The 13238-nt window shown below is 39.6% G+C and overlaps 1 protein-coding gene across 1 annotated transcript in view; it reads left to right on the top strand.

Moving 5' to 3' along the window:
- wnk4a (WNK lysine deficient protein kinase 4a) overlaps positions 1–13238 on the top strand; it is a 54331-nt gene that overhangs the window by 9410 nt on the left and 31683 nt on the right. The window contains exons 3-5 of the mRNA XM_034107202.2: positions 10909–11081; positions 11408–11628; positions 12902–13059. Of these exons, the coding sequence (XP_033963093.1) occupies positions 10909–11081; positions 11408–11628; positions 12902–13059 (552 nt within the window). The remainder of the gene's footprint in view (positions 1–10908; positions 11082–11407; positions 11629–12901; positions 13060–13238) is intronic.

The following is a 13238-nucleotide window of genomic DNA, read 5'->3' on the forward strand; positions in this document are numbered from 1 at the left end:
CAAGCTGGGGGCTCCTATCAGCGACACTGTAGTCAACATCAACACTGTCTTCCCTTGCATGGTGCAGCGAGATCCAGCTCATCACAGCCTGCCAATGTTCTCTGAGGGGAAAGTGAAGGAGGCCTACATTTACTCATGGCAACGGGTCACTTTTGACGTGAGGCCTGTTTGTTTGTTTGTTTGTTTGTTTGCTGTACATCTGCGCAGTGTGTCATCTATAAAACTGTTCTCATTTGGTGGTTGTGCTGCGAGATACAGCTTGTCTGTATCATACAGTCTGCACTCGGCACTAGAGCTAGATAACAGTGTCTTATTGGCAGCTGTTGATTGTATGTTAGTGGCTTATTGAGGGTGGATACTGTGGGGACAAGCTGGGGCAGCATGGTGGCTTCCAGTTCTGGAGCCTGGGGCTGTTTGGTGTGTTTGTACGTTTCTGTTGGAAACAAAATCACGCATAAGTGTGAAGGTAAGCTCGAATGTGTTTTCCGACATGACATCCATGCCGGAGGGTCTTCAGTGACCCTAACAGGATGAAAGGGTCGAGAAAACAGATTGTTGGATGGTACAAACTTGTCCAATGCTCTAAGAATGTAAGATAATTACACCTCACAGCTTAAAGTGTCAAATAACTAATGTTGCTCAAGGTCATTCCTTTAGTTTTGCTAACTTTTTACATTTGAGTTTATCAATGTACTAATTTCTTATAATATGTTTTCCATTGATATGTAGCTTATTTGCATCACCTCTGCCAAACATGTTTTCAGTTGGGTTTGTTTGTTCAACAGAAGGATTACGGTTTAAAGCCATTTTCATGAAACTTGGAGGAACCCCTTACATTTGGAGTGGATCCAAATCACGGGACAGTTACACAATTTACAATTGGCTTTTTGTATTAGCAATGTGTGAAAGGGCAGGGGAAATTAGTTTACTTCCATATAAAATGAACAAAATGTTACTTTGTCAAAGAGCCCTAAAAACATATCAAAGTATCAAGAGAATTTAGATGTATTTCTCATTTTATAAATGTATTACTGATCAGTTTACAAAATGTGACATAGTAATTCAATAATACACTTATAATAGCTTCTTTCTTTTTTGATTAATCGTAAACAAATCACCTCTGGATAAGCCAGATAATCAGGCTATACTGAAACATTCAAAGTTTCTGTTTGTTTTTATATTATGATTAATGCCTTAACAAACAAACAAACGTCATAAAAGAGAATATGCAAAGATACTGTCCACTAAAAGGGTCATAAACGTAATATGTCACCTCTCATAATAATGAAAAAGGGAATTATTTTCATTTGGGAGCAGCACTAAGCTGCTCAACAAGTTATTCTGCCAGCCACACACTGGCAACACTTAGTGGAAATAAAACACTATAAACTGGTTCTACATCTGCCAGATGCAATGACTGAGCTATTGTACTTTACTGTACAGTACACCAGATTGCTGCTGGCATAGCATCTGTTTCTGCTGAGTCGCCGCTTTTATTGGGAACCCTCTATTCTGTTGATCGATTCTCCGTGTGAGAGATGTCAGCAAGTGGCCTGTTTAAAGTTTTCCAGCTTCCAGTCATAGTATTCTTTAGTGAGCCATATATTATATAACCACTGGCTCTGCTTCATGTGGAGTGCTTGTTTTTGACCCAAGTCTCATCCTTTGAAGATAACATCAATATCAATGCCAATGCTCATAATTGGACACTATTGGACTTCATTCAGGGTTGACGATGAGTCTGCCTCTAGCAAAGGTTTTTTCATTGTTCATTTCATATCTGCTTATTTGGCAGATGAATTGATTAAACAGTCTACAAATGGCTACAGAAAATAGTGACAAATGTTCATCATCCCAATGTTTCATATCCCAAGTTGGGCGACTAAAAGCTGAAAACCCAAACATTCATACATACAATATTCTATCTTAGAAATAAAGCAGAGAAACACCAACTCCTTATATTTCAGTTTTGTTGGTTACATTATCCATATGGCCAACTGGTGACTCATCAATCTATTGATTTATCTATGTAGATTGAACACATGCCAACAATCAACACATTTCTCCTATTATTTTCAACTTTTGACAGTCCAATGTCCTACAAAGATTAGCATTAACAAAACTGTTGAAAATACCTATTCTCTACACAGTGTTTCTGGTATTGACAGTGTGTGACTGTACAGCCATTCCTTTAGAGGAAAACATGTAGTCACCTTGCAGTGTGGGCTCTGGAGAGGCCTGAGTCCTGCTTCCTAAACACACCAAAGACCTCAAGTTTTAATAGAGCTAGCTGTTGGGGCTCTGAAGCCATAGTTGGTAAGGCAAAAACCTCCTCCAAGGGGTCACCTCCAGTCATTTCTGAACTGCCCATGTGTTGGAGCATGCAGGACGGAGGTGTCGGGGGGTGTAAATATGCTCTAAATTACTATGTGAGCCCTGGGATGAATCGGCCATTGGTGTACACTGCAGTAATGGCTCTGCCTGTTTGGGGTTCCGGCACGTTGCAATACCCATCAACAAACACTGTAATGTGTTTTCTCAGTCAACAGAAAACATGAATTTGTTTTACTCTCAGGCTTGAATTATGCAGTCTTAGCTCATATTTATCTTCTAGGTTACATTCATGCTCTGAAAATGTCCGTCATTTTGACTCAGTATTGGACAGAGTTGAGCAACCAGTCAAGGATTCATACATCTTTCACCTTGTTGCCTTCCTGTGACAAGGGCACCGCTTGCATGCTGTCACTTCGTAAAGTATATCCGGTGCTGGTTGCCAGTGGCACTTGATATCACATCCTTGTTGGTCGGGGGGATATCACTATGCGGCTGCACCCCTCCTGCAGCCGGAGCTAAAGTTGAGTACAAACAAAGTAGTCAACAAAAAACTGTTTCATCATGATGCATTTCAGTTCAGTATTTCACTTTCTTTATGATGTACTTTCACAAAAACATCTATACAAAACACATATTTTTTCAATAATGAAGTGAATGAATGGAATGTAGAATATTTGGGATTTCAAGCAACTTTTATCAAGCCTTATAAAAAGCAATACTAAAAAAGAAAATGAAGAGATGAAACCCCCTCCTCTGCCTCTGGCTGCTGTGCCGGAGTTCATAACAACTTCAAAAGGCTTTGCTGTAACTCTCTCCTGGTCATACAGTATTTCTGACAAATAGTAGCTCCCCACAAAGCTTGGCATATATTGTCCTGCGTGCAGAGCCAGATGCTTGGAGCTTTCTGCATCATGAGAGGTCTAACAGGGACAGCTTTGGTGACGTCCAGACCCTTAGTATCAAACATTGGGGGCAAGATACAGTACATTTGAGTGGCATGAGGTTAGATCAGATTCAATGAGATTTAACTTTATTGAATCATTTCAGAGTTCAGGTTTTAAGACAATGAAAAGCAACCAACTGAAGAGAAACAAGAGGTAAACAAATTACAATTACCAGTGTCTTATAGCAAACCCTTAATTACATGTTTTTAAATATATAGCTAATGTCTTTATTATTGACAAGGACCTTACAGATAATTTTAAAGCTATTTATAAGAACAAACATCCCCTTTCCTGTTATTCTACATCTATAAGTTAGGAAAAATAAACCTTAAAAAAGATAGAAAGATAACCTCCAATTAAATTTGAATACTTCATCTTGATTAATGACTTACTTTTATAACTTTAGAGCCAAAGGCCTATTTTAATTTGGAAAAACCTAAGTATTTAGTAATGGATAGCATTTTATTTTCACATCCTGGCAACCCAAACACTGTTTGTATTAATAGCTTATAACTTATATTGATCAATCCATTAGTTGAAAGTTACAAACCCTTCATTAATTGGTGCCAATATTCACAAAATAGTATTTTTAGACTTTCCCCTTCATTCTTGTAAAAATAATGACTAGTTCAACTTTTTTGGCCTGTAGAAAATTCTTAAAGCTAAAAAACCTAGAATACAAAATGGTTTGGGAACCATTAGCCTCAATCTATTTGAATTGTGCTTCTCCTGTTGTGTGACACCCAAGTAAACTTAAATGAACCATACAAACATGTATGAGCAAATGTTTCTGGCGCCAGGAGATCCGCCCAGGAGGGATACACCTTTCAAACTTGACAGATCTACATTGTCACAAACATTCTGAGGCCTGCAGTCTGTAGTAACAGTAGCTCAGACTATAATTAAACAGTTTTAAACAAGAATTAAGCTTGGGGTCAATCTCATAATCTTATTTAGTTTGGGGTTTCCATCTGTCAATATTTAGATGGTAATAAAGGTTAGTGTTGGTACAAGTTTAATGATCAGATCATACAAAAGTATTAACATCCTTTTTAGCATATAATATGCCCCCCAGAAAGACTCACTCCATGGAGGCCGACAACATCATAAAAGTCAAATAGAAGAATTAAATAATCTTCATGTTTTTAAAAGAATGACGTACATCTTGTAAAATAACATATACAGTCAATTACTGTATTTATGATTTCAGTAGCAGACAGTAATTGGTCACAAAGGTTGTAAAGCACACAGATTATTTGTTCTGGCTGACCACTTCTTCTTGGACCTTTATAGCTGTCAGAGACGTCACTGTGGCGAAACATGACAGGCTACGAGCTAAATATATGTTGTTTATTTACGGAAGAGGCTCATGTGACACATTACTTGTTACTTGCTTCATTAAGTACATTTTTCACATCAGTAATTAACTAGCAAACTACTCGGCCTGGTAAAGCTGCACAAATGTTCTCTTTTTTTTTAGATTTCCAGTGCTATAAATCGCCAATTCTTTGGTTCCCTGTATCAAAGGCTGACATTTTGTTTCAACTTTAGTCATCAAAGAAAGCACGTGATCATATGTGTGCCTGCCCTGAATGCATAACTGAGCCACACTCCTGTATTATTTTGAGGGCTGACCTCATACAGGATGTTTCCTCCAGGCATCTTGTGATCTCTCCGTGGTTCCCTGGGTTTGCTAAAGAGGACAACGTGTTTGTTCCATTCATACTATTCTCCTTAAATGCCATTACACTGAGAAACCCGCCTGTATACTCTATCCTGCAGCATTTCAAAGCTTCCTTCCCTTGCAGGGCTATTTGGTCAGAATAGAGCGCCAATGCCCTCTCTGTTTTACTTTGACCCAAGGTCAGCTGAAAGTGTGACGGGTCAACTGGGTTTCAAACTGCATACACACCACCCAAGTCACAAAGGGGGCATTGTTCAAGAATCACTGATGAATTATTGTGTGTGATCGGGCTGAGTTATCCCCGAACATATTACATATTGATTTCAGCTTACAAATAAAGCATTTATCAGACGTATACAAGCAACTGTAGAATAACTATTTTCCATTATCACAAGTTGCCATGTCAAAAGCGCATCAAAAAACAATGATACAGCGCTTATATGTAATAAAAAGAGGGGGGTAGGGGGGTAGCGTGCAAGGAATAGTTACCAGTTACTGGAAATGTGCCAGAGAAATCTCGCTTGAAAGGCAAGAGGATTATATAAGAAAAGAGGTTTTAAAGGACGGTAGTGTAAGTGCAGAGCAGTTTAGGGAAGCATTATAAGAGAGGTTTTACTTTTACTGAGTTGTTAAAGGCAAACACCACACAGGTTAAGAGATGTCAAGAATAACAAAGTCAACACGAAGATATAAGATCTCCTGGTTCTCAAACAGAGGTGATGCAATACTTTCTACAGCACCAAACAGGGAACAACCTCTTACTTGTAAAAATATATTCAAGCTTGACCTATAAACTGACCTGGAAGATTCAATGGTTTTATTGTTGTATGCACAAAAAGCTACAAAGTGTTGGCAATGAAAGTTTTAAGTCCCAGGCCCCGCCAACAATGCAGCATACTATACTTAGGACAGAAAATAAATAAGGAAATGAAATACTGCAGTTAAATATAGTCAAAACCAAGTGGATGATATATTGGTCGATGTTAGCTTATTAATACATATATAAGCAATAAGAAATAGCAGTTCAAACATGCCATGGTAGATTTGAGGTAATTTTAGTTTTCATTACATAGTTTGTCTGCCATACAACATCGAAAACTTGATTTCTCAACTCTTAAATGTGAGGTACAAGTGTATTTCTAACACTAAAAAATAAACAAAGAAAGTATATGTGGATATATTGTTATCTGATATTTTAAAATATACATTTTGACCTCAAGACTCCAGTACGGGTCAGCTTTACCTGTTTTCATATCTAGAAAGATAATCTAAATGGGATGGAAAACACTTTTTACTGATGAAATAAAAGGGATAGCTCTAAGGCAGGTGATTAGCCGGGCGCCACAAGTCAGGTTGTCGGTGTGAGGGCAGTCAGCAGCGTCCTGATGAGATGAATGGCTCCCTCTGCCTGCTCCGTTTACAGAACATTTTCTCTTGGAACCAGCACACTGCCACTTCAGTTCTCACCTGCAAACATCTAAATGCAGCACTGTACCGGTGTAGGTTACTACCTGCATGTTTACACAAAGCGTACGTTAGCCAAAATGGGTATGTCCGTGTTAGAGGCATGAGGTCAGACTGGTTTTTCCCTCCTTTTCACCTTAATCTCCATATCTTGGCGAGCTGGACGTCACCACCTCTGAGACAGTGCAGGTTCCCTCCTGCCTCTGTCATCAGAAGGTCTCTGCTCTTTATCTGCCGGGCTTCTTCCCCGTCAGCATCTGGAATTCAGGAGTGATGGCCTGCAAACAGCCCTCTCAAATGTGTTAAGGACAGGAAGAAGAGCAGAGAGAATACCTTTTTAGTCTCTAAAAGGCTTCAAGCTGAGGTCAAGGTAGATGGGAAAGTATGCCAGATGATTTTCGTTATGTCTGGAATACATTGAAAATTGTTCCGTGACATTTCATGATCAAAGTCTCTGTCTGCCTTGATCCTATGCTCCATATCTACTATGTATAGCTGCTTTCCCCAGGGCTGCCACTAATATTTATAATCAGGGTTGACTAATCATTACTGTGTTATTCAATTGACCTATTTATTGTCCAGCCCAAATGTACTCATTTCTCCTTTATTAAGGGACATTTTCTTTTCATCTTATTGTCAACAAATACAACGGCCGCTAGAATGAGACCCTCCTAAAGTGTGTTATAACCTTTTTCTTCTTTGCCATGGAGCTTCATTGTTGTTTGAGAAGTCTAACAGGGACAGCTTTGTATCCTCACATGTTCGGTGCTTACAACAAACATGGGCATTAGTTTTGAGTTAATCCCAAATTCACGGTCCTGCTGTGGTACAGTATAAATACCTATCGAACGTGTGTTAATCCACCGCTTAAAATGGTCCCAAACTAAAACCCAACAAACAAATGTTCTCTTCTTTGAGTAATGTTCGCTAAAAACCGCAGTGCCCAACAGTTTATGGAAATAACTCAAACGTAATATTTGTGACAAGATTTATGTCTTCAGTAGGTACTAATGTGTATCTGTAAAATATAAAGAGACACACCAACACATAGTTTTGGTGTTTTCATGGGAAAATATACTATGATTAACATCAATTTCAATGCAGATCCAAGTATTCATAAAGACCTGCATTGAAACCCAAGCTTTAACCTTCAACACACATCCCTGTGGTATAAGTGGATCCATTTTTCACTTGCCCTAGTTTTCTCTCCGTATTTAGTCAAGTTTCCTACAGATCCCACAGTCTGTCCACACTGACTGGAAGTTTTTCCAATCCTGGTCAGACTTACTGTATCTGTATCATTCCCGTTATAAGCGGCAGTGCACACCGCCTGGTTTGGTGCGAACGTGTGCCGACATGTCGTGTTCATGTCCTGGTTGTCATAATAGGACCGCTGACAGGGACTTCTTAATACCAGTGGCTCCTCTACCATCAACACAGCTTATGTAACTCCACTTATGTGGCACCCAGCCCAAATATTTTCAACCCCGGCCAGTGCAGACCCCCTAACTCAACACACACACCTCCCAGCAGCAGCTAAGAATAAAATATCTAGCTGGCCGTATGAGAAAACTTTTTACCAGAGGCACGTTCACACACCAATTAATCTAGACTGTTTTTGTGGATATATTAGCTTCTCTATTCAAAATGGCGATGGTTTGTTTATGTGGCTACCCCCTGGATAGCTTTCTCAAAAGTTGCCCAATGTTTTGTGGCCTCATTTTTCCAGAGAGGAGAGGGGAAAGAGAGCGTTGGGGACAGATAGATGCAATCAAATATCCGGTGGGAAAGTTAGAAAGCTTTCAACAGAGGATTCCTTCTTTGGGAATTGCCACGGGACTTTAGATAAATCATAAAGTTAATTGAAAATGATATATTAAAAATGAGAGTAATCTATGTCGACTGAGCAACTGGTGGCTGTCATGATGGGAACATCTCAGTCTCAGCTATTTGTCACTGTGTTACTGCGAGGAGGCATGTTATCCTGAAATTAGCCTGCACCATTAACAATCGCACAAAAGCATAACACGGCTCAAACTCAAGCTTTATTTCCATCTCTACTTAACTTTCCACTACATTTCCCACATCTTTGACATTTGAAATTAACTATTCTCCAGTTTGGTCGACAGGATTGTGATGAGTCTCATGAAATAATATACAGTTTGTTCCACCTCAAACATTTTTTGTTCAGAGTTGCCACAGCAGGACTTTTTTTTCTCTTCGAAGAACTCCACTGTATTCGCCAAAAAAAAACTCTTTGCGTCTAGTCTTTTGCAATTATGCCATCCAGGACGTCAAGCTCTAGTAAGTCCTGCGGTTTTGGAAGTGTCAAAGTCTCCAAGTGTTTCGGCTGCATGCCACAGCTAAAGCATGTTACACTGACTGTGTGCTGCACACAGCCGCTGCACAGGCGACCATCCACAGGAGACAGAGCTGCACAGGGGTCTGCTGTTATCTCACTTAAATACACAAATATCCAGATGCACATCAACCCGTAAACCCTCTGACTCACTCACCCTGGCTCACGCCACACTCTGTGTCATGTTGCGTGTGTTTTTTCAAGATCTATAGATGAATAAACCTCTTTGTCCATGTCTGTAATGGCCATCGTTAAGGTCGAATTGTATGATGTCTAAATTAGAATAAGTTAGAAGTGGAATTGACTTAAGATGAGGCATGAGCACTGGTTGAAGTAACTAAGCCAATGTACTGCTCATTTCTACTTTATGCTAAATTTGCACAACTACATTTCAGAGGGGAATAATGTATTTTTACTGCACTACATCTATCTCAAAGCTTTAGTTACTTTTCGGATTATATCTTAAATGAAAAAACATGATAATCTTCTACCAAAATTACCATTACTAATGATTTAACTAGAAGAATAGGTGTTACACATTTTCTGGAAAATATCCATAAAAAGTTAAAAAGAAAGAGATACAGTAAACATGAATACATTGTATATCACAATATATATAAATATTTCACAAATTGAGACAATTTTCAGAGCAGAATGTCCCTTGTGATACTTTTATAACATTTCTCTGATAAAATGTGTGTACTTTTACCCATGTGAGTTTTTACTTAATTTTACTTTGACTTATAATGGAGTATTTTGACATAATGTATTGATACTGTCACTGACATTTTAAACATCACTACTCTAAAATGTTTTCCTTACTTGCAACCATATCATATTTCTGAGGTCTTGCGTATGAGGAATAAGCTGTGGCCTGTCATCGCGTCATAAACCGATCACTATTCACCTAAAAGCAAAACACGGGGTCAGAAGTCGCCTCTGTGTCTCGCCTCCCTGTCCAGGGCCTCATGTTTGAGTTTCTGATGCACAATGACAGCTTCACAGGTAACTGACGCAGGTAAAAAGATTCCTGCTCCGTGTGCCTTCAGCCCAGGAAGGTCTTGAAACGGGGGGATTGATGCTGTAGCTTAGCGTTAGCAACAGCAGCACCTCTACCTTCACTGGGAAAGAGGGAGGCGAAAGAGGAGAGAAAGTAGCGGTCAAGGGGATTGTACGCATAAACATATACAGAGCATTTTTCCCAGAACTCTACCTCAATGCAGGATTCATGGTTCTGAAGTCTCCCTGGAGTTTTCCACTAACCACCCACCACAGGCACAGTTACTCCAACAGCAGCTACATTGGGCCATTCATGCTGAAGGAAGCACAAAAATGTCTTTGTTCGCTCAGCGTGATTGCAGTGTTTGACTCAGTTTTACCAGTATTTCGGAAACCTCCGCCTTAAATGTATTAAGTCAGAGGTCCCCTTATTGCAAAAATAAATGTGATTATGTAACTGGAGGGTGACCCAGATGAATGAACCTGTGGTCTTCCAAGTGATTTATCAAACTGGGTGTTTGCATGCTCTGTTTATTGCTGCCTCTTTCCGTAACCGCGCATAACCCTGGCAAAACCAGAGCTCTGCAACTCAGCTGTCAACACGACTGCATGTTTATGGTTGACATAACAATCTCACCTCAAGGTCCATTTGGTGGAGCTTTTAATCATATCACATGACCTTTATTGTCAGAAGCAGCTTGTCCATTAAACTGCGGATGTCATATTGGCTCCATTTTGGCTTTAAAGTTAATTTCTGAGCATGGAAACAAAATGGTCTCACCTCAAGAGAAACTTCTTAGTTTTTGGAGTTTATCCAAAATCAAATGTAGTCTTGCATGTACACCTCCTACATGGACAAACAGTTTCATCCTGGTTGTAAGAAGCCTTATCATGCAAGATGGATGATGAACAGATTATGGGTCATTCTCCACTATGTGTGCAGATGCAGCCTCAATTCAAGTTGTAACTGGGTTGGTTCATCTCCAGATGTTATTTAGTCTGTACAAAAATAGATGTCGAGGAATTTTTAAGACGGACCCACAAGTCATGCTTAATGTAAATATCCTGAATAAACTGAAAACCAACTGTGTGTGTAATCCTAACGCCGTGCTTTCTCTCTGCAGACCCGCAAGCTGACCAAGGCAGAGCGGCAGCGTTTCAGTGAAGAGGTGGACATGCTGAAGGGCCTGCAGCACCCCAACATCGTCCGTTTCCATGACTCCTGGAAGTCCATGGTGAAGGGCCACAAGTGCATCATCCTGGTGACTGAACTCATGACCTCAGGCACGCTCAAAACGTGAGTCTCTCCACCCTTTGAACTGAAGTCCTTCATCAAAAGATACAAACCTAAACCTCAAATTGCGGATATCCTTTTCCAAATAAAACTCTTCATATCTTCCATGGAAAGAGGATATTTGTGTATTGTTTGACAGCTTGTCATTTACTTAAATGATGTATTAATAATATTGAATAGCTCCACTTTGGCTACACCGTTCTTGGGAGAGAATTCAGGAAACTAGTTTGCTTTCAAACTTCCTCCTGGCTGTCAAACATAGCCAAATTATTTCTGGCACTTTCTCTTCTTGCTTGGCGTTTAGTCTTATCCTCTTTTTTTTCTTTTAGGTACTTGAAGAGGTTCAAGGAGATGAAGCTGAAGCTGCTGCAGCGCTGGAGTCGTCAGATTCTTAAAGGGCTTCACTTCCTGCACACGCGCACTCCTCCCATCATCCACCGGGACCTCAAGTGCGACAACATCTTCATCACCGGCCCCATCGGCTCCGTCAAGATAGGAGATCTGGGGCTGGCCACCCTCAAAAGTGCCTCTTTTGCTAAAAGTGTCATTGGTGAGTGTACATTTGGTAAATCTACGTACACAAATACCTCTTTCTATGATTTGAGACTGGATTGCATCTATGACACAGTTCTGTTTAAATCTAACAGTTAATGAAGATTTAAAAACACGTGGGTTAAATGGGCTAAAACACACACAATTTGCCCAATCTTTAGTTTACTTAAATGCTACTTCTTTGCTTGAGTCTTTACATTTCTCTTGATAATTCCCTCTTTCCTCTTTTCCCTTCCTGCACTTTAAAATCATTACTCAATTGGCTTTTTATTTCAATCTGGTTCACCATGCAACATCAAGTACGTGCAGGGAATGTCATCGATCTGACGCTGTATTTAGACTTGTTGATACTTGATTCTTGTAGATAGTGACACTTAAGGAGTTTACTTTACTAATTCCAAATCCAACACTGTATCTCTAATAAGAGCATCAAGAGGAGTTGTTTGATGCTCAATTATTTAGAAAATGGGCTTTATTTGTGTCTCTTTTACTTGAAACAATGAATCAATTCACCAGAGAAATTGATTTGATAGGTTTTGGAACACAATTTATTTTCTTTCTTCTGATTTGCTTGCACACATTTTATTTACATTTTGCACATACATATTTTACCATGAATATAGCAGCATTTTAGCTGCTTTAATGTAAGATATTTCCCGTCAGGAGTCAGTGAAGACCGGAGGTTTCCAGTAGGAGACATGTTTGCCATGTAAGGGTAATAAGATGATAACGCATCATGTCAGTGTCGTTTACACCGGATGTTAACTGTCCCAAACAATCAAACAAATATGATGTATTTAGGAAACCCTTTAAAATAGTTTATTCCAATAGCATTTGCATCATTTCAACAGCTTAATTGAGCCTCGACAATTCCACTTTTTTGATTTGTCTGTAGATGTTTAACAGATTAGCTACAGAGTATATCTGACATTTCAAAGTTACATTTTCTCAGAATATTTAAGTTGAACTTGAATTTATAACTAACTTGTCCAGCCTAAATTGAGTGAGTAGTCCAAGTATGTTCAGGAATTGTCGCATACTGAATTGTTGAATCTCAACAGATTAAGCTGTTGAAATGCTAAAAATTCTTTCTAACCTATTTGTAGGCGTACGATCCAAATAAATTGTTTCCCAAATATTTCCATGGCAGTTCAACATGGTGCTATTGTCCTTTAGGTGGAGCAGTGGGCGGTTACAACTTGATTTTCTATGCATAGTGGTATTAATGGAAGAACTGTTGACCTTAACTTCTCCCCTCTGACCTCCGACAGGAACACCAGAGTTCATGGCCCCGGAGATGTACGAGGAGAAGTACGACGAGGCGGTGGACGTCTACGCCTTTGGAATGTGCATCCTTGAGATGGCCACCTCTGAGTACCCGTACTCCGAGTGCCAAAACGCCGCCCAGATCTACCGCAAAGTCACCAGTGTGAGTAAAAAGATGAGGGAGGACCGCCTTTTTTTTAACCTGTATTTAACGTAAGTGTCCCCATGTGTTACTTCCATGTGCACGCTGGAATTAAACCAGAGAGGACATCTTGTGTATACGTGTGGATATCCTGAATTCTTGGAAAGAAGTGGGGCCCACATGGAATGAAAGCCTCATTT

Source organism: Pseudochaenichthys georgianus, chromosome 19 (genome assembly GCF_902827115.2).
Source record: "Pseudochaenichthys georgianus chromosome 19, fPseGeo1.2, whole genome shotgun sequence".
Lineage (NCBI taxonomy): Eukaryota > Metazoa > Chordata > Actinopteri > Perciformes > Channichthyidae > Pseudochaenichthys > Pseudochaenichthys georgianus.